This window comes from Bombina bombina, chromosome 3 (genome assembly GCF_027579735.1).
Source record: "Bombina bombina isolate aBomBom1 chromosome 3, aBomBom1.pri, whole genome shotgun sequence".
Taxonomy (NCBI): domain Eukaryota; kingdom Metazoa; phylum Chordata; class Amphibia; order Anura; family Bombinatoridae; genus Bombina; species Bombina bombina.
Genome location: NC_069501.1, coordinates 503,739,262 through 503,761,590, shown reverse-complemented (window position 1 = coordinate 503,761,590; position 22,329 = coordinate 503,739,262). Strand labels below are relative to the sequence as shown.

At 38.8% G+C, this 22,329-nt stretch overlaps 1 protein-coding gene across 2 annotated transcripts; it reads left to right on the top strand.

The window, feature by feature from the left end:
* Nucleotides 1-353: 353 nt before the first annotated feature.
* On the top strand, nt 354-17,513 carry TMEM167B (transmembrane protein 167B). Of its 2 annotated transcripts, none has more exons than XM_053706882.1 (4): nt 354-430; nt 869-1,055; nt 13,960-14,091; nt 16,461-17,513. In XM_053706882.1, the coding sequence occupies exons 2-4, from the start codon at nt 1,046-1,048 to the stop codon at nt 16,541-16,543; spliced, it is 225 nt and encodes a 74-aa protein (XP_053562857.1). In that variant the 5' UTR covers nt 354-430; nt 869-1,045; the 3' UTR covers nt 16,544-17,513. The 2 variants fall into 2 exon arrangements, with proteins under 2 accessions (XP_053562857.1, XP_053562856.1); XM_053706881.1 differs by having other exon boundaries at nt 364-430; nt 852-1,055.
* Nucleotides 17,514-22,329: the final 4,816 nt, after the last annotated feature.

Sequence of the window (22,329 nt, the reverse complement as noted above, 5' to 3'; positions counted from 1 at the left end):
TACATATTGCAATTAGAGAACTGTCACTTATGGAATAACACTGTCACACTATTTGTATACATGACATGACCACAATGGCAACAAATTGTTACAAGGATGCAATCTACTGCTATCGCCGAACGCTGACCACTTGGGGGGCGGGGCAAAAGGTCCATTAGCAGCATGGGATAAAGTCATGTCAATGTGGACGGTTTAAATTCTGTACCTATCCGCTAGGGGGTAAACATGTCCTGACCACTATTGGCAGCATATCCTTTAGCAGTATGGGCTCTAGTTGTATTGCTTTGAAAGCTTTATTTCCCATCCCTATACAGTACGTGACCACTAGGGGCAAAAGGTCCATTGGCAGTATGGGATCTAGCACTGTCATTTTTCAATGATCTAGTTCTCATCCTTATAAAGCCAGGATCTGTTCAATAGGAAGTAAAAGGTACATTAGCTGTATATTTAGTATCTTCATGCTGAGTAAACTAGATACAGAAGCTAGTAAGACAACAAATAAAAGGGATAATGTATGTATGTATGTATATATATATATATATATATATATATATATATATATATATATATATATATATATATATAGATAGATAGATAGATAGATAGATAGATAGATATACTGTGTGATTCGAAATAAGAAATTAAAATTAATGTAAGGAAGAAGCTTGTACGTGCTACGTTTGCCGTATATTTATAAACTGACGTTGCCCCCATTCACTGCAACTTCCTAAATTTGTGCTGCCTCTGCTTGCCCGTACTTAAAATGGCCAACGATGTGCTAAATACGTATTTTATTTTTTTAGTCAAGGCGCTGTTTATTGGTTACCAAAATGATACTACTGTTTGTACAGTATTTGGTATTTTCCAGGTTCCAAAATGGCCACTATGCATTTAGACTTTCATGACGTCAGGCTGTAAAACGGACTAACCACCCTATACGGAGTAAGCGTTCCGGGGCTGGTTGGCAGCTTGATGAGGTGGACCAGGAAGTGAGGACCGAAAAGCAGGGGCTTTTGGCTGGGGAGTATTTCCCATTAACACCAACATGACTAACGGTAAGCCAGTGAAAATCGAGGCGTGCAACAATTTACCCCTGAGAATGTGCATTGCGTGTGAGGGTTTGTGTACTGCACCTTTGTTTACGTGACACATATCTGCAAATAAACAGGGTAAATCTACTAATATACCAATGGCTACATCTGACCATGTCTAGTAAGTTGTCTGCTTTATAATGTACAAGTCAGATAACAGCTTACTAATGGCAACTTCATATATGTTTACATTATGGTTTTTGCATCTTAGTTGTCAGTAACAATGAAACCCCTTAACTGTCAGAAAACAAACATAACAGAGATCTAATCCATTAATTGTAAGGAATACATACGGCAATTAAGCGGTTAATCATTGCTTGTGCTAACGTAGTAGTGATTTAACCCCTAGATTAGCTTTGTTGCAGGTATCCGTGAATTAACCTTTGATTGCCCTGAACATACACACACTCCACTAATTTAACCATAGATTGCTTGGAGCAAACATAGATCAGTTATTTAGCACTTGAAGGTGCTGGTGTTTTGAACATCAGTGTTTTATCCACTTAAAGGGCCAGTAAACCTAAAAAATATTGTTATATAATTCTGCACTATGTGCAGAATTATATAACATTATATTAGTGCTAGTTTTTTATTACAAATATATCTGGTGTTTTTTTTTTATAAAAAGAAGAGGGTTTTCCAGACCCGCCCTCTATGCTCTACTGAGCGGGTCTGGTTTTAGCATATGAGTATTATGTCCCTTAAAAGTGCCAGTAAACCTAATAAATAATGTTATATAATTCTGCACATAGTGCAGAATTATATTAGTGCTAGTTTTTTTATTACAAATATATCCGGTGGCCCGACCGCGCCATTACATTCAATGCAGCTCGCTCCTGCTGTCAGACAGAGCAGGAGCGAGCTGCATTGAATGTAATGGCGCGGTCGGGCTGGGCTGTGATTAAACAGCTGGCCCGATGCGCTCTAAGGGAAAACCAGACCCGCTCAGTAGAGCACAGAGGGCGGGTCTGAAAAACCCACTTCTTCTTTTTATAAAAAAATCACTGGATATATTTGTAAATAAAAAAAACTAGCACTATGTTACGGTACCAACAGGATACCAAGGTTAATACCAGATGAACAATGTCCTGCATAGGGAATCAGCAATTCACAACCAAGCCAGTTTTCAGGTTTAAAACAGAATGACATTTATTAAAGGCTAGATGCCTAGTATTTATACAGGTTTGACACCCCCCCCAGATGGGGGTTGAAAGACTGTTGTACATTACATGGAGGGAACAAGCCCTTTGACATGATACAATAGAATTATATTACTTAAACACTTCAACCACAAGACACTCTTGGCCCTTCTTATCACTTAGGCGTTTTCTCTCTGGAGGTGATCAAACAATAGAATGCTTAGCACTAATTAGATTATAGCTGGAGCCAGCAACTCTGTCTTTAGAAATTAGTTTCTTAGCTAAACACAATTAACTCCTTCAGTCCTGACAGAAGGGTCTGTCACATATCTCCCCCGTTGTGGAACACTCCGGCAGACCCGGCTTGACCCTTTGGCGGGTCAACCTGGGGATGACCGGACTAGGAGGTGGTAGGCATGTCAGTTTGCCAGGACAATCCATCTGTATTCCCGTTATGAGAGAGAATTCCTGTCCATACAAAGAAGGGTTCAACTTCCTCAGTGCCCAGACTAGGGCTAAACAGTCCTTCAAAATCCCATCAGCTTCTTTACGAGTTTTCTGTACCTGCTCTTTATAGGTATCCACAATCCCTTCATACTGACATAGGGTGCCCTTGAGTTGCTGCACCTCACTATGAGCCAGCGTCAGCTTCTCCTCAAGTGTCGCTAAGTTTGTCTTTAAGGTTTCATGTCCCACTCTCAAGCTGGTGTTTTCTGCAGTCTGTCGGTGCAGCTTGTCTAGCAGAGATTCACGTTCTAAACGTGCTTTTTCCTCTGCGCTCCTCTTCTCCTTCATCAGCGCATTGTAACGGGACCTCCACATATCAATAGCGGATAGAGATTTACTGAGCTCAGCGTCCTGGGGCTTAGCAGCAGGTGGGTCAGTCTCTGCTGCACGGGTAGTCACAGAGTTAACATCAGCGGGACCCATAGGAGCGTAGGCAGAAACAAGGGGGGCCAAGTCATTTCCAAGAAGAACATCAGCAGGTAAGTCCTTCTTGACCCCCACATTCACAGGTCTAGCGCCCACTCCCCAATCCAAATGTACCCTGGCAACAGGTAGGCTGAACACATCGCCCCTTGCTACCCTCACAGCCACAGTGTCTCCAGTGTACTGTTTCTCAGACACCAAGTTCTTTTGAAGCAAGGTCATGGTAGCACCAGTATCCCGTAGACCACTGACCTTCTTCCCATTCACTTTAACCAGTTGCCGGTTATTCCGGTGGGCAGCTTGCACAAGGTCTGCCTCATGTAGGATGCTCCAGCATTCTTGCGCCTCTACGTAGCGGGCCGCAGGCTGAGGATTACGTGGGATTCCGCCGGCAGGTCTTCTCCAGGACTGCGCTTGGTTCGCTGCGTTTAGGGGACACTCTGGTCTTTTGTGCCCTAGTTGCTTACATCCAAAGCATCGAATCGGTTGTGAGTAGCCCCGCAAATTGAACAGGGCTCTCTTAGGGTAGTTCGTGGCCGGAGGCCGTGTGGTATAGCGGTGCGCCGGGGTTTGGTAACTGGCAGCTGCTGGGGTGACTGGGGGTCTGTACTCCACTCTAGCAGGGGGCTTAGTGGTAGCAGTGTCCAGTTTGCGGGCATCCGTATACTCATCTGCCAAGCGAGCCGCTTCCTGCAGGGTGGAGGGTTTACGGTCCCGAACCCACTCTCGAACTCCTGCGGGTAACTTGTCGAAGCAATGTTCCAACAGGAATAGCTGCAGCACCTCTTCCCCAGATATGGCTTGGCACCCCGCTATCCAGTGAGCTGCTGTGCGGTGCACCTTACATGCCCACTCAAGGTAGGAATCTCCAGCTAATTTAACAGTGTCTCTGAACCGCCTCCGGTGTAACCGCATACCTGGAGAGCAGAGCCTCTTTTACCGTATTATAATCCCTGACTTCCTCATCTGGAATGGCCCGAAAAGCCTCTCTGGCCCGGCCGGATAATTTTCCAGATAATATCGTGACCCAGTCCTCTGCGGGTACCTTGTGTAGTGCACATTGCCTCTCAAAATCCGCAAGGTACCCATCAATCTCTCCTTCTGTTTCCAGGAAGTTTTTAAAAGCTGCAAAATTTACTTTTCTCTTTTCCATCTTAGTCAGTATTGTAATAATCCCCCTCTTCCTGAGGTTACTGGCTTGTGTAGTTGCTCTTCTGGGCGATAAGGTTCATTCCGTCGCTTGCCACCAATTGTTACGGTACCAACAGGATACCAAGGTTAATACCAGATGAACAATGTCCTGCATAGGGAATCAGCAATTCACAACCAAGCCAGTTTTCAGGTTTAAAACAGAATGACATTTATTAAAGGCTAGATGCCTAGTATTTATACAGGTTTGACACCCCCCCAGATGGGGGTTGAAAGACTGTTGTACATTACATGGAGGGAACAAGCCCTTTGACATGATACAATAGAATTATATTACTTAAACACTTCAACCACAAGACACTCTTGGCCCTTCTTATCACTTAGGCGTTTTCTCTCTGGAGGTGATCAAACAATAGAATGCTTAGCACTAATTAGATTATAGCTGGAGCCAGCAACTCTGTCTTTAGAAATTAGTTTCTTAGCTAAACACAATTAACTCCTTCAGTCCTGACAGAAGGGTCTGTCACACACTAATATAATGTTATATAATTCTACACTATGTGCAGAATTATATAACATTATTTTTTAGGTTTACTGGCACTTTTAAGGGACATAATACTCATATGCTAAATCACTTGAAACTGATGCAGTATAACTGTAAAAAGCTGACAGGAAAATATCACTTGAGCATCTCTATGTAAAAAAGGAAGATATTTTACCTCACAATTTCATCAGCGCAAGCAGAGTAAGTTCTGTGTAAAAAGTTATACTCAGCTGCTGCCCAGCTGCAGGTAATAAAAATAATAAATGAAGAAATGAACAGCAGCCAATCAGCATCAGCAGTGCTGAGGTCATGAACTCTTTTACTGTGATCTCATGAGATTTGACTTAACTCTCATGAGATTTCATTGTAAACTTCCTTGAACTGAATAGGAAAATAACATGAGTGCACGAGGCTCATCCCTTCGGCTGTCCCGGGACAGACATACTGATTTGCTGCTTAGAAATCCTTTACAATGGGATGTAGCTACTGAGGAACTTTAGAGGTAAAATATATTTCTTTTTTACATAGAGATGTTCAGGTGATATTTTCTAGTCCGCTTTTTACAGCTATACTGCATCAAGTGTTTAAACATTTGGGTATTATGGCCCTTTAAATTCATCTAACACATGTAGCAGGGATTTAACCCCTTGATTGCATCGTTTATTTTTGTGGGGGCCAGCTTACTAATACCCGCGCTAACGCTGTTCCTACCCTTTTTATGCGCCAAATATTTTTATTTAAATAGGCCTCCTAATATTTCTCTCTCTTTACTCAACCAGATTACCAACTGTCTCTCTGCTATTTCCTCTTGTATGTCCTCACACTACCTCCAACTCAATCTGTGTAAAACTGAGCTGCTTCTTATTCCCCCCTCCTCTTCGAGACATCTAAAACCTGACATTTCTCTTAAAGTTGGAGACTATTCTCAACGCCTCACCCCAGGTCTGCTGTCTTGGGTCACACTTGACTCGGAATTCACATTTACTCCACATATACAAGCACTCGCCAAATATTGCCTTGCACACCTATGTAACATTTCCAGAATTTGTCCTTTCCTTACTCATGTAACTAAAAAAATATTAATTCATTCTGTCACACATAGAATATTGCAATCTACTTCTAAATGGCATTCCCAAACACCGCTTCTCCCTCCTCCAATCTATTATGAATGCTTCAGCTAGACTCATCCACCTAAGTCGCCAATGTACGTCCGCTGCTGTGCACTGCCAGTCTCTACACTGGCTCTTCATACACTCTAGAGTACAATTCAAAGTATTAACCCTAACCTATAAGGCACTCAACAGCCTCACTCCCAACTGTATTTCCTCTCTCATCTCCAAATATTCCCTGACCCGTCCTTTTCGATCAACCTCTGACCTACGTCTCTCCACTCCTGTTATCTCTACATCCCACTTCCGCCTTCAAAACTTCTCACGTACTGCTCCTGTTCTCTGGAACGCTCTACCCTGCTCCATAAGACTGTTTCCAACCTTCGATAGCTTCAGACACTCCTTGAAAACCCACCTATTCAGAGAGGTGTACCATCTCGCCTGTTTTTTCATCCTACCCAAAATAATTCTTGAACTGCCTGACTCACTGCTGCAACTACAATCCATGTGACAAGCTAGCCCAAACCTTATGTCTCTGCACCCTCAACCTGTAGACTATAAGCTCTCCGGAGCAGGGCCCTCTTCCTCTTGTACTAGATTACTCTCTTATGTCTTGTTTCTTATCACAAATCTTTGTCATTGTTTACCCCTATCTCTGTTCCCAGCGCCACAGAATTTTGTGGCGCTATATAAATAAATGATAATAATATTACTCAATTTACGAAAGAGCAGCTGTTAAAAAATATTTTTTTTGTATAAAAAAAAGTCAAGTAAAAGCTGTTTTTATTTTAACCCTTTCCCTCCCAGACTTATTTGTCTACATTGGAACAAATTTCCAATGTAAACAAATAAGTAAAAAAAACTGAAATCACACGATCGTTCATGCGATCGCGTGATTTCAATGATGGGATTGTGTCAGGGGGGAGTGCCTATGTCACTAGGCATGCCCTCCAGCCCACGATCCCATTCAGGAAGCGCCTTTGGCTTCAGTACAGCCAAACAGCGATAACGTTCTATGCCATCCTAAGGGCTTTAAAGCCCAGTGCAGTTAGGACAGCATAGAACATCCATAAGGTAGGGAAGGAGTTAAGGGACAGTTAACATCTTGAGAGTTGTTTATGAACTATTTATTTTTGCATGGTAATAAAACTTTGCAATATACTTTCATTAAAGGGATATGAAGCCCACATTTGTTCTGTCATGATTCAGATAGAGCATGCAACTTTCTAATTTACTCCTGTTATTAATTTTTCTTCGTTCTCTTGGTATCTTTATTTGAAAAAGCAGGAATGTAAGCTTACGAGCTGGCCCATCTTTGGTTCAGCACCTGGGTACTGCTTGCACATTGGTGGCTAAATATACCCACCAATCAGCAAGTGCTATCCAGTGTCTGAACCAAAAATGGGCCGGTTCGTAAGCTTACATCCTGCTTTTTTTAAATAAAGATACCAAGAGAACAAAGAAAAAATAATAGGAGTAAATTAGAAAGTTGCTTAAAATTGCATCCTCTATCTGAATCATGAAAGAAAAAAATTTGAGTTCAGTGTCCCTTTAACCCCTTAACGACCAAGGACGTACGCCATACGTCCTCAAAAAAAATACAGTTAATGACCGAGGACGTATGGCGTACGTCTTTGGTCTGGAAAGCAGCTGGAAGCGATCCTGATCGCTTCCAGCCGCTTTCCGGTTATTGCAGTGATGCCTCGATATCGAGGAATCCTGCAATAACCCCCCTTGGCCATCCGATGCAGAGAGAGCCACTCTGTGGCCGTCTCTGCACCGGACATTGATGGCCGGTATCGTTGGTGGGTGGGAGCTTACGTGGGAGGCAGGTGGGCGGCCATCGATGGGTCATTTGACGTTGAGGGGGGCGGGATCGCCGGGGGCACGTGCACGGGGTGGATGCGGGTGGGAACGTCTACACTACAGAAAACAGTTAAAAATAAAAGTTGGGTAAAAGTATTTTTTATTAAAAATCAAAGTGATTTGGGAGGTGGAGGGGGGTTGTTCTTTGGGGGGAAGCTACACTGCAGAAAATAAAAATAAATAAAAAGCATTTTTTTGCAGAAACTGGGTACTGGCAGTACCCAAGATGGCTCCCAGTAAGGTAGAGGGGGAGGGTTAGAGAGCTGTTTGGGGGGGGGGGATCAGGGAGGTTGGGGGCTAAGGGGGGAATCCTACACATCAGCATATGTAAATATGCTTAAAAAAATATATATATTTTTTTAAAATACCTTTTATTTTAGTACTGGCAGACTTTCTGCCAGTACTTAAGATGGCGGGGACAATTGTGGGTTGGGGGAGGGAAGAGAGCTGTTTGGGAGGGATCAGGGGGTCTGATGTGTCAGATGGGAGGCTGATCTCTACACTAAAGCTAAAATATTTTTTTTTATTTGATCGCATTTGGCAGTGAAATGGTGGCATGAAATATACCAAGATGGGCCTAGATCAATACTTTGTGTTGTCTACTACACTAAACTAAAGCTGAAATTAACCCGAGAAGCTCCCTAATTAACCCCTCCACTGCTGGGCATAATACATGTGTGGTGCGCAGTGGCATTTAGCGGCCTTCTAATTACCAAATAAAAATGCCAAAGCCATATGTGTCTGCTATTTATGAACAAAGGGGATCCCAGAGAAGCATTTACAATCATTTGTGCCACAATTGCACAAGTTGTTTGCTAATATTTTTTCAGTGAGAAACCTAAAGTTTGTGGAAAAAGTGAAAAAAAAATTTTTATTTGATCTTATTTGACGGTGAAATGGTGCCATGAAATATACCAAAATGGGCCTAGATCAATACTTTGGGATGTCTTCTAAAAAATATATATACATGTCAATGGATATTCAGGGATTCCTGAAAGATATCAGTGTCCCAATGTAGCTAGCGCTAATTTTGAAAATAAGTGGTTTGGAAATAGCAAAGTGGTACTTGTATTTATGGCCCTATAACTTGCAAAAAAAGCAAAGAACATGTAAACATTGGGTATTTCTGAACTCAGGACAAAATTTAGAAACTATTTAGCATGGGTGTTTTTTGATGATTGTAGATGTGTAACAGATTTTGGGGGTCAAAGTTAGAAAAAGTGTGTTTTTTTTTTTTTTTTCCTCATATTTTATAAAAAAAATTTTTATAGTAAATTATAAGATATGATGAAAATAATGATATCTTGAGAAAGTCCATTTAATGGCGAGAAAAACGGTATATAATATGTGTGGGTACCCCAGAGGCAGAACTTTTTTTCACTTTCTACAATGAGATTTTTTTAGTGAAAAATTTTCTGCAGGTCATTTTTAAATGAATAAACATTGTAAATTTGTCAGTTACACTAAAGCACCAGATCAATTGCAATGAGAATAAAGCAATATTTAAAGTTTTATAATCTAGTGCAGTAGTTGAAAATTGCATTGCAAATTAGCTGCTGACAAAAAAAGTAATTGTAAAATTTCTATTGAATTAATTTGTTTCCTTTTCTCTTAGTCTAACATAGAAATGTAGTAATAAAAAAGGTGCATTGCTCATACGAACATCTTACAGTCAGAGAAAGACAGCTTTGCAGACTGTGAAAAGCTAGGGAACGAGCTTGCAAAGATCTGAGAGCCAAACAATCAATGCACTGCTGCTTTGCAGCACTACTGCATATTTTATTATTATTCTTTATTTATAAAGCGCCAACAGATTCTGCAGCGCTGTCCATGGGTAACAAATATAAAAGGACAGTACACCAGACAAAATTTAACAAATACAGGGGAAATTGGGAGCCCTGTTCCCGTGGGAACTTACTGTTGTCTTCAAACAGCACTTTGCTCTGGATGCACTGTATTAAGGAAAACTTATACAATGCAGCCAGATAACCGCTTTGTTTAAAAAGAACAGCCTAATGTGGAGCAGCGCTGAAAAGTTAAAGTGCTAACAGTTCCTGTTGTTTCTGCAGACATGCTGCATTTTCTGCGATGACATCTCAGATCACTCTATGTTCTGCCTTGGGGGTGGGTACAGTAAATAAGTAAGAGGAAAATTACAGCTAAACACAAACACCGCAAAAATGTAAAAATAGCCTTGGTCCCAAATGGACAGAAAATGGAAAAGTGCTGTGGTCAGGTAGGTCCTCCAAAAAAATACCCTTAGCGACTGAGGACGTACCCTGCACATCGTCGGTCTGGGAAAGCGGTGAAAGCGATCCTGATGGCTTCCAGCCGCTTTCCGGTTATTGCAGTGATGCCTCAATATCAAGGCATCCCGCAATAACCTTTTTTACCCCTCCGTGGCCCTTTCTGCACTGGCCATCGATGGCTGCAATCGTTGGTGGGTGGGAGCCGAGGCGGGTGGGCGGCCATCAATGGTTTGGAGGGCTGGATCGGGGTCGCACATGGACGCGTGCACGGGGGGGGTGGTGGGCAGGCACGTGCACGGGGAGGGAGCGGGTGGGAACCGCTATACTACAGAAATTTTTTGTATGAAAAGTGGGAGAGAGGTGGGTGGGAAATAAAAATAAAATGTGTCTAAGGGATCTGGGAAGGGTTGGGGGGTTGATCTTTGGGGGGGAGCTACACTACAGATTTTTTTTTTTTTATTTTTTTTTTTAAATAAAAATAACATCTTTTTTTTGTAAACTGGGTACTGGCAGACAGCTGCCAGTACCCAAGATGGCTCCAAATAAGTTAGTGGGGGAGGGTTAGAGAGCTGTTTGGGGGCTAAGGGGGATCCTACACAGCAGCATATGTAAATATGTTAAAAAAATAAGATAGCTTTTATTTTAGTACTGGCAGACTTTCTGCCAGTACTTAAGATGGCGGGGAGAATTGTGGGGGAGGGAACAGAGCTGTTTGGGAGGGATCAGGGGGTGTGATGTGTCAGGTGGGAGGCTGATCTCTACACTAAAGCTAAAATTAACCCTGCAAGCTCCCTACAAGCTACCTAATTAACCCCATTCACTGCTAGCCATAATACACGTGTGATGCGCAGCGGAATTTAGCGGCCTTCTAATTACCAAAAAGCAACGCCAAAGCCATATATGTCTGCTATTTCTGAACAAAGGGGATCCCAGAGAAGCATTTACAACCATTTATGCCCTTATTGCACAAGCTGTTTGTAAATAATTTCAGTGAGAAACCTAAAGTTTGTGAAAAAGTGAACATTTTTTTTGTTATTTGATCGCATTTGGCGGTGAAATGGTGGCATGAAATATACCAAAATGGGCCTAGATCAATACTTTGGGATGTCTTCTAAAAAAAATATATATACATGTCAATGGATATTCAGAGATTCCTGACAGATATCAGTGTCCCAATGTAACTAGCGCTAAAAAGTGGTTTGGAAATAGCAAAGTGCTACTTGTATTTATTGCCCTATAACTTGCAAAAAAAGCAAAGAACATGTAAACATTGGGTATTTCTAAACTCAGGACAAAATTTAGAAACTATTTAGCATGGGTGTTTTTTGGTGTTTGAAAATGTGTAACAGATTTTGGGGGTCAAAGTTAGAAAAAGTGTGTGTTTTTCAGATTTTTCCTCATATTTTATAAATAAAAATAGTAAATTATAAGATATGATGAAAATAATGGTATCTTTAGAAAGTCCACTTAATGGCGAGAAAAATATATAATGTGTGGGTACAGTAAATGAGTAAGAGGAAAATTACAGCTAAACACAAACGCTGCAAAAATGTAAAAATAGCCTTGGTCCCAAACGGACAGAAAATGGAAAAGTGCTGTGGTCATTAAGGGGTTAAAGGGAAATTAAACCCAATTTTTTTCTTTCTTTCAGGTTTCAGATAGAGAATGCAACTTAAAAAAATGTACTCCTATTATCAATTTTTCTTTGTATCTTTAATTGAAATGCAGGAATCTAAGCTTAGGAGACGGCCCATTTTTGGTTTAGCACCAATCAGCAAACGCTACTCAGGTGCTGAACCAAAAATGGTCCGGCTCCTAAGCTTAAGTTTCTGGTTCTTAAAATAAAAATACCAAGAGAACGAAAAAAAAATTGATAATAGGAGTAAATTAGAAAGTTGCTTAAAATTGTATTCTCTATCTGAATCATTAAAGAAAAAAAATGTGGGTTTTATATCCATTAAAGCAACTTTCTAATTTACTCCTGTTATCAATGTTTCCTCGTTCTCTTGGTATCTCTATTTGAAAAAGCAGCAATGTAAGCTTAGGAGCTGGCATGTATTTGATTCAGCACCCTGGGTTGGTGGCTACATTGTTTAAAATTGTTCTATCTGAATCATGAAACATCATTTTGGGGTTGTATGTCCTTTTCAATACTCTGCAACCCCACTCTGTTTGCTTGGTCAACCACTTCCTGGCTGGGCTGTTGTTGCTCCTAGAATAAAGTGACAATTACATTTTTTCAGGATTCAGATAGAGGATACAATTTTAAGCACCTTTACAGTTTACTTTGTTCTCTTGGCGTCTTTTGTTGGAAAGCATACCTAGGTAGACTTAGTAGCAGCAATACACTACTGGGAGCTAGCTGCTAATCTGTGACTGCTCATATATCCCTCTTTCCATTGGCTCGCCTAATGTGTTCAGCTATCTCCCAGTAGTGCACTGCTGCTTTTGAGTATACCTAGGTATGCTTTCCAACAAATGATACCAAGAAACTTAATTATGAAAGAAAGATTGGAGGTTTTATATCTCTTGAAGCTTGTAAATAAAAACATGGCCGATCACTCACTCCAGAGTTCCAAACTGACTCTGGAAGCAGCATCAGCATGAGAACAGTGTGTCGGGAGCTTGAAACCCAAAATATTTATTTCATGATTTAGGTAGAACATACAATTTTAAACAACTTTCCAGTTTACTTCTATTATCAAATTTGCTTCATTCTATTGGTATCTTTTGTTGAAGGAGCAGCAATGCACTAATGGTTTCTAACTGAACACATGGGTGAGCCAATGACTATATATATATATATATATATATATATATATATATATATATATATATATATATATATATATATATATATATATATATATATATATATATATATATATATATATATATATATATATATAATATATATCTAATATATATCTATCTCTATCTATATCCGTTCAACCCCTCAAGGTAGAAAAACGCTTCACTCTCCGGTCTCTTTCAAAATCCTTTATTAAGTATCCAGCATCATATGACAAAATTCCCATCATATGATGCTGGATACTTAATAAAGGATTTTGAAAGAGACCGGAGAGTGAAGAGTTTTTCTACCTTGAGGGGTTGAACGGATATTGCTATATGTTTTCAGCGCAGCACCCCGGCGGATGTCTTATGTCACAGTGAGTGCACCTGTCTGGATATTTGTGTGTATATATATATATATATATATATATATATGCAGCCACCAATCGGTTCTTTGCTGCTCCTGAGCTTTCCTAGATAAACCTTTCAGCAAAGGATAACAAGAGAAGGAAGCAAATTAAATAATATAGGTAAATTGCAAAGTTGTTTAAAATTGTATGCTCTGTCTAAATTCTGAATGTCTAATTATGACTTTACTGTCCCTTTTAATGAAGGTGCTACAGATTTGCAGCTCTACTGTATATTTTACTGTTCAATTCAAACAGCACTTTGCTGTGGATACGCTATGTTAAGGAAAACTTACACAGTGCAGCCAGAGCAAAGCTCTGTTTGAAGAAAACAGCCTGATGGGGAGCAGTTCCTGCATGTGTCCTGTTCTTTTTGCCGACATGCTGCATTTTCTGTGATGACCTCTCAGATCAATGCATGTTCTGCCTTGGGGACAGACACACTCCAAAATGCTAGAAGAGTTGCGCCTGTTATAGCCACAAAGGGGAAGCCAACAAGCTCATATACATGTCATGGTTAGGTCTCCACATACTTTTGGCCATATAATGTATGTAGAAGAGTATAAACATTTAGGAACTAGGACACTTACTTTAAGAGACATAGTAATCCCTGAACAATGTTTGACTTGGAAAACCAAAATTTTTCACATTGGCAAACTTTAATTTCATTTTATTCTTTCAGTTTACTCTTTGGACGGGCTCCTGGTTTTTGCTCTGCTTTTTGTCTGTACGTGTGCTTACTTCAAGAAGGTGCCTCGTCTGCGTAGCTGGCTGTTGTCTGAAAAGAAGGGTGTTTGGGGAGTCTTTTATAAAGGTAAATGCAATATATATTCCTAGTGTATATATAGGATGTGGTAGGGCCAGTGTTTGGGTGCAAGACTTTTGACACAACTTACTGCTAAGAACACAATTATTTTTGTTTCGCATAGGGGCTTTATTATTAGTATTAATACAAATAATAATCCATATGAGCTACTTCCCTTAACACATAGGGTTTGTGAGTTCAGCTATCTTTTAAGGTATATTAAAGTGAATGTCAAGTTTGATGAATCAGTGTCTGGTTTTTAAAAACAGGGGCACTTTCATTCATCAAACTTTATATTTCACTTGTTTTGTTAAAATACTTAACTTTTAATCTTGAAAGCCGCTCCAGCGCTTCCCCCGCCCGTTGCAAGCCTCTTCATATGTCAAAAATGACGAATCCGGCTTCCTACAATCAAGGCGTTGCCTCAGGCAATGATTCCCCTGGGGGAAAAGCCGTGATCGGAGGATGCCGTATTCGTCATTGCTGACGTATGAAGTGACGAGCGGTAAAGAGGGTGAATCACTGGAGCGGCTTTCAATATTAAAAGGTAAGTATTTGAACAAAATTAGTGAAATGTAAAGTTTAATAAATGAAAGTGCCCCAGTTTTTAATAGGATTTTTAAAAACCGGGCACTGATTCATCAAACTTGACATTCACTTTAAACGGTCTGTTTCATTGTTGTAATAAAAAAGCAAGCTCTAAGCAGAATATTTATTATTCAACACTTTTATTACTTTTTTTTTTTTAATTTGTGCAGGGTTCCTTACTTCCTGTCACAGCCCTACAAGAAGGATGGGGCCTCCACAGGAAGGCAATTTAGCTGTTATTCCTTAAAGGGACAGTATACACCAATTTTCATTTAACTGCATGTAATACACTACTATAAAGAATAATATGCACAGATACTGATGTAAAATCCAGTATAAAACCGTTTAAAAACGTACTTAGAATCTCTCAGTTTAGCACTGTTGAAAAGATTAGGTGGAACACCCACTGCAAGTAGTTTTATAGAAAAAAAAAACAGATCATCACCACACCCCCTTCCTCTGCATTTGAAAAGACTCTTTACGCAGGAGCAAGCTAAAGTAGCTATACATAAGTATTCTAAAACTTTGGGGCTTGGTTAGGAGTCTGAAAATCAGTGCAATGTTATTTAAAAATAAGCAAAACTATATTAAAAAAAACAAAAAACTGTAAAGGCTATATAAATGGATCATCTACAAAACATTTATGCAAAGAAAAATCTAGTGTATAAGGTCCCTTTAAGTGTTGCTAGGTGACGCCTATCTGCTTGCTGCAATTAGTTTATTGCCCATATTCAGTATAGGACTTTTGCTGCAAAACTTCCTTCCCCATTAAACTTAAGTTTTGCAATGGTAAGCTCCCTTATCACACTGGGGGCATGGTTAGACTGAGAATGTTTAAGTGCTGATTTAGTAACAAAACAAGTTTTGTATAAAGGAGTACTGTGTTATCCCTTTAAAGTGCCATTATAGTGAATATATGTAATGCGCTAATTCATTGGAGCATGCAATGTAATCACCAGTGACCCTGCAACTCGGGAGCTGCACAATATTGCAGGTCCTGAGCAGAAACTGCTGCTGACCCTATAACCACTACTAATCACACAACACAGCTGTGCAGCTAGCAATTCTGATAAACTCAGCAGCAGTTTCCGTTCGGACCAAATGTTGCTACAGAGCTGAATTTGAACTATGTGTTTAACCCATGTTTAGGGGAGAAGCACATAGAGTTGCAGTGGTATAATTACATGCTATAACGAATTAGAGTATTCCCCCCACCCTCACTATAATGGCCTTTTAATAGACAGGAGGTATCAGACATGCAGCTATTTTTACGGAAGGGGTTACCAGGGGTAAAGCTATATGTTACCTTGGGATGTGCCAGATGCTTTACTGTTTTTAGACTGCGGTAACAGATGTGCTCTACCATACAGATATGTTTTAGTCAAGAAGATGTGGAAGATGTTGGGTGCAGTGATTTTCACAAGTGGTTATGCCATCCTTGTGCCCAGGTATTTACGTGGGTCCGTGTGGCACAGCTATTCTCATAGACTGGGCCATAAGTTGGTTCATTTACTTTATAGACATCAAATGCTAAGCTGTTTCTCAGACAACCTGATATCTGTGCTGGGTAGGGGAGCTGTTTTCAGGACATAATCTGTTCAGTAACTCAGATATACTTCTGGCAACTCTCTTCCAAAAAAATGTGCCCTATGATCTCTGATACTGGGTAGCTGATCACTATTCTTTAACCTGTATTCCACATATTCCTCTATATTACACATAAACAGTAGTATAATGTCTTTATATCATATACTATATGTATTAACATATTTTTGCAATATCTCTTCTAGCTGCAGTTATTGGCTCCCGTCTACATTTGGCTGTTTCTGTCTCGTGTATTACAATGGCCTTTTACGTTTTGTTCATAAAGTGACCTCTGTGATATCGTCAAGTCACACCTCACTTCCAGCACCTCCCAAAAAAAATTGGGGACCAGAAACCGAACCAAGCCAGGAAATTAAAAAAATAAAAATAAACTGCTGCAAGAAAATCATCCTCTGCTGGATATGGATTAATATTACTTCATCAAAATGATGGTGTTTATAAAGACTATAATACCATATCCCCTTAGGGAGTAAACTTTTCCTATCTTGCTCTATAATATAAAGCCTCTTTTCAATTGTAACTGAAAGCTGAATTTGAAAAAGATGTTAAAGTTAAAGGACTTTAAAACTGTTTTCCATAGTTGCTGCTGTATGTATGATAGTTATGACAGTTGAGGGAATAAACCAATATAACGTACTATGTGGCCATGATACAAACAAATGTATCATTAATGTATTTAATAGACTAAAGCAGGGTGTCCAGCCTGTTTTTTTGGAGGCTCGTTCAGGCCAGGATATAAGGGACTTTCTGCTTGAGTACAGGTTCAATTAGAGAGATCCCCAATTGCTTTAACCCCCAGATAAAGACAACCTATGTTATTTCCAAGATACTGTGTTCCATCTTTACTTGCCACTGGTACAAGTACTGCAGTTTGGTTTGTACACTTAAAACTATAGGATAATACACATAACTGTGTTGCATGGAAAGGATTCAAAACACACTTTACTCAAAATTAAAAGTACTGTGTTCCTTTAGACCACTGTGTTAGCAAAGTAACCCAATGGCCATAGCAAGCGTGAGGCGTGAGGGAGGCAGACATGTTAGGATCACAACAAAATGGTGGTTTTGTCTTTATAAACCTATAACTATGGAACTGTGGGATACCACAGGAAGTAGACTATGCTTTGCAGTCTGTGATTTGACACTAATAATTGTTTTTTTTTGGCTACTAGTGGGACAGAATTGCAGCAACTTTTAGAAACCATTGCAAAAACAAATTAAACATTTTGTTACAAACAGGTGTGACTGATTTGTGTTTACATATTTGTTTGCAGTACGGTTATATGAACTTACAGTTACTGGAGATAACTGGGGGAAAAGGTTATTATGTATTAGTATACATTATTAAAGGGATAGGAAACTCAAAAAGTGTATTTTGTGATTCAGACAGATTCATACAGTTTTAAAAAAAAGTTTCCAATTTACTTCTATTGTCAAATTTGCTTTGTTCCTATGATATTCTTTGTTGAAGAGATATCTAGGTTGGCATCTGGAGCACTGCATGGCAGGAAATAGTGCTGCCATCTAGTACTCTTGCAAATGGATAACATTCTTGCAAAACTGCTGCCTTATAGAGCTCCAGACGGCTCCTAAGCATACGTCCCTTTTCAACAAAAGATACTAATAGAACAAAGAAAAAAATAATAATAGAAGAAAGTTGTTTAAAATCACATGCTCTATCTGAGTCGTGAAAGAAAAAAACATTTTCGTATCCCTTTTAACAAGAGGTTAATACAGCAGAATTTTATGTAAACCAAATGTGTTCACCTCAAAAGTCAGGAACCAAAAAAAACATTGACTTGAAGCTGCCTTTAAAGGGACAGTTTACTCAAAATGTTTCTCCCCTTTAATTTGTTCCCAATGATCCACTTTACCTGCTGGAGTGTATTAAATTGTTTGCAAAGTATTTCCATTACCCTAATATTGGCATTTGAAATAGTTTATTTAGCCTGTGGTATCCCCACCCATCCTGAAAGTTTTTGGACTCCAGGTCAAGCTGTGTAAACACAGCCAGTAATAGAAATTACACTCCCAGTGGGGTATAGAAGAGATAAGGTAATAAAATGTTAATTTGGCATTGTTCTCTACAAGTATTGGTGATTGGTTTATGGACAGATATAAGATAAGGAAGCAGGTATATGTACACGTGATAAAGTAATGAGCTCTGATTATACCTACAAGCTCAGCCTATTTTATTAGGTTGTGGCTTCAAAACACAAAATCAGCTAATTCATATACACAAATAAGCCTTAAAAAAGCAAATCTCATATATTTTAAACTCATCTGGTAAAAAAAGTAATTGGAAACACATTAAGGGAAAAACATTTTTACAGTATACTGTCCCTTTAAGTTACAGACTTTGGGACCAACTTCTTTATATGGTCATCATTGTACATTACAGATTTTAGTATAAAAGTGAAAGTGTATCCTCTGCACCATTGTTAGCAATGCATAAAATGCTGTAGAAGTCCTGGCTAAATTACAAATTTAAAGGGATACTGAACCCAATTTTTTTTCTTTCGAAATTCAGACCGAGCATGAAATTTTAAGCAACTTTCTAATTTACTCCTATTATTAAATTTTCTTCATTCTCTTGGTATCTTTATTTGAAATGCAAGAATGTAAGTTTAGATGCCGGCCCATTTTTGGTGAACAACCTGAGTTGTTCTTGCTGATTGGTGGATAAATTGATCTACCAATAAAAAGTGCTGTCCAGAGTTCTGAACCAAAAAAAACTTTGATGCCTTTTTCAAATAAAGATGGCAAGAGAACGAAGAAAATGTAATAATCAGAGTAAATTAGAAAGTTGCTTAAAATTGCATGCTCTCGAAAAGAAAACAATTGGGTTCAGTGTCCCTTTAACTGATTTGCAAAAGGGTTTGAAGATGTATTTAATGATAGTATGTTGCTAATGTTAGTTGTACATAGCTTTTATATCTATAATGTGTTAATGCAATAACTACAGGTACTAAGGCATTAATGTGAAGTAAACTAGATTAAAGGGACATGAAACACTTTTTTTTCTTTTGTGATTCATACAATTTTAAACAACTTCTCATTTTACTTCTATTATCAAATGTGCTTCATTCTTTGGTATCCTTTTGTTTAAGGAGCTGCAATGGACAACTGGGAGCTTGCAGAATACATAATGTGAGCCAATAAAATATCCATATATGCGCAGCTCCCTCCCAATAGTGCATTGCTTCTCCTTAGCTTACCTTGGTATGCTTTTCAACAAAGGGTGCAAAGAGAACAAATTACATAATAGACGTATATTGGAAAGCTGTGTAAAATTGTGCGTTTTATCTGAATCACGAAGGTTTAATTTAGACTTTTTTTTGACCCTTTTGTTTAGCTGTATCCAAAATAGTTGTAAGGTTATATTGTTGCTTTATCAATGATATCACTCAAAAGACTGCATTTTACTCTTTAACATTTGTATAGGATACTTGTATCTCTTATATTAGAGCACTGTAAGAAAAACAAATGTTTCTGTCTGTGTGAAAGAGTGAAAATAATAATAATGGTGGTGAAGAAAATAACAATTTATATAGAAGATATGCGCTTCTCTTGGAATGGCATTTCCTGCTCTATAAGAATGAATGAAATAGTGATCATAAGCAGCACAACATTCATTTAGCTCATTTATGCCAGTGGTGAGGCTTGTTCTGTGCAGATCCAATTAAAGTACAAATGTTATTTCTTAAAGGGACACTGAACCCAAAATTTTTCTTTCGTGATTCCGATAGAGCATGCAATTATAAGCAACTTTCTAATTTACTCCTATTATCAAATTTTCTTTGTTCTCTTGCTATCTTTATTTGAAAAAGAAGGCATCTAAGTTTAGGAGACAGACAATTGTTGGTTCAGACACTGGACAGCAATTGTTTATTGGTGGGTGAATTTATCCACCAATCAGCAAGAACAACCCAGGTTGTTCACCAAAAATGGGCCATCATCTAAACTTACATTCTTGCTTTTCAAATAAAGATACCAAGAGAATGAAGAAAGTTTGATAATAGGAGTAAATTAGAAAGTTGCTTAAAATTGCATGCTCTATCTGATCACGAAAGAAAAAATGTGGGTTCAGTGTCCCTTTAAAGGATCGGTAAATACAGTAGATTTCTATAATCACTATAAGCACTTAGTCTGAACTTCAAATGAGTAGTTGATTATTTTTTTTTTCTGACAAATTTCAAAGTTATGTCTATTTCCCCTCCCCCTGTATCAGGTGACAGCCCTCAGCCAATCACAAATGTATATTCTGTGAATTCTTGCACATGCTCAGTAGGAGCTGGTGACTCAAAAAGTGTAAATATAAATCGATTGTGCACATTTTGTTAATGGAAGTAATTTGGAAAGTTATTTAAAATTGCTGCTCTATCTGAATCATGAAAATGTTATTTTGACTTGAGTGTCCCTTTTAAGACAACCCTAGTATTGCTTTAATTTAACAGCTTGGATATAAACAGCCAATCCTATTAGCCACCAGCTCAATATGAAGACCTGTTGTTTCCTTACTAAAGCTCAAAGACTATGGTCCTGATGATCTAAAGGTCTCTAGGCTGGCGAGATTATTAAAGGATAGTAAACACTAAAAATGTTATAAAAAGATAGATAATCTCTTTATTTACCATTCCCCAGTTTTGCATAACCAACACTGTTATAGAAATATACTTTTCTCTTGTTAAGTGTATCCAGTCCACGGATCATCCATTACTTATGGGATATTAACTCCTCCCCAACAGGAAGTGCAAGAGGATTCACCCAGCAGAGCTGCTATATAGCTCCTCCCCTAACTGCCATTACCAGTCATTCTCTTGCACCCAACGACTAGATAGGATGTGTGAGAGGACTATGGTGATTATATTTAGTTTTATACCTTCAATCAAAAGTTTGTTATTTTATAATAGCACCGGAGTGTGTTATTCCTTCTCTGGTAGAATTTGAAGAAGAATCTACCTGAGTTTTTACTATGATTTTAGCCGGCGTAGTTAAGATCATATTGCTGTTTCTCGGCCATCTGAGGAGAGGTAAACTTCAGATCAGGGGACAGCGGGCAGATTAATCTGCAAAGAGGTATGTAGCAGCTTATTATTTTCTGACAATGGAATTGATGAGAAAATTCTGCCTTACCGATATAATGTAAACTCAGCCTTAAATGCAGTAGCAGCAACTGGTATCAGGCTGTCATGTATGTATATTTTACACTTCAGTATTCTGGGGAATGGCACTTCACTGGAATTAATTATACTGTGTGCATAAGTCTTTAGCCTAATTTGCAGGGACTGGCAACAGGCTCTTTAATAACACTTAATTTATGTTAAACGTTTTTTGCTGGCATGTAAAATCGTTTCATTTTCTGAGGTACTGGGTGAATAAAATGTTTTGGGCATTATTTTTTCCACTTGGCAGTTGTTTTATTTAATTTATGACAGTTTACTGATCTCTCTCACTGTTGTGTGTGAGGGGAAGGTCAAAAAATTCAGTCAGAAGCTCATTGTATTTCCTGCATGATCCGGTTCATCTCTACAGAACTCAGGGGTCTTCAAAACTTGTTTTGAGGGAGGTAATCATTCACAGCAGAGCTGTGAGATTGTAGTTGACTGTGATAAAAAACGTTTATTTCTGTAACTTTTTTTTCTGCTATCAGGGTTAGTTATCCTTCGCTAATGGGAACAAGCCTTTGCTAAAATTGTGTTTTTTACAAAGATTTGATGCTATAACCTTTCAGTTTATTAACTTTCAACTGTCATAACTCTTTCTGTGCTTCTTATAGGCACAGTACGTTTTCATATTATAGTAAATTACTTGAAAAGTATTTCCAAGTTGCTAGTTTATTTGCTAGTGTGTTAAACATGTCTGATTCAGAGGAAGACATCTGTGCTATATGTGCTAATGCCAAAGTGGAGCCCAATAGAAATTTATGTACTAACTGTATTGATGCTACTTTAAATAAAAGTCAATCTGTACAAATTGAACACATTTCACCAAACAACGAGGGGAGAGTTATGCCGACTAACTCGCCTCACGTGTCAGTACCTGCATCTCCCG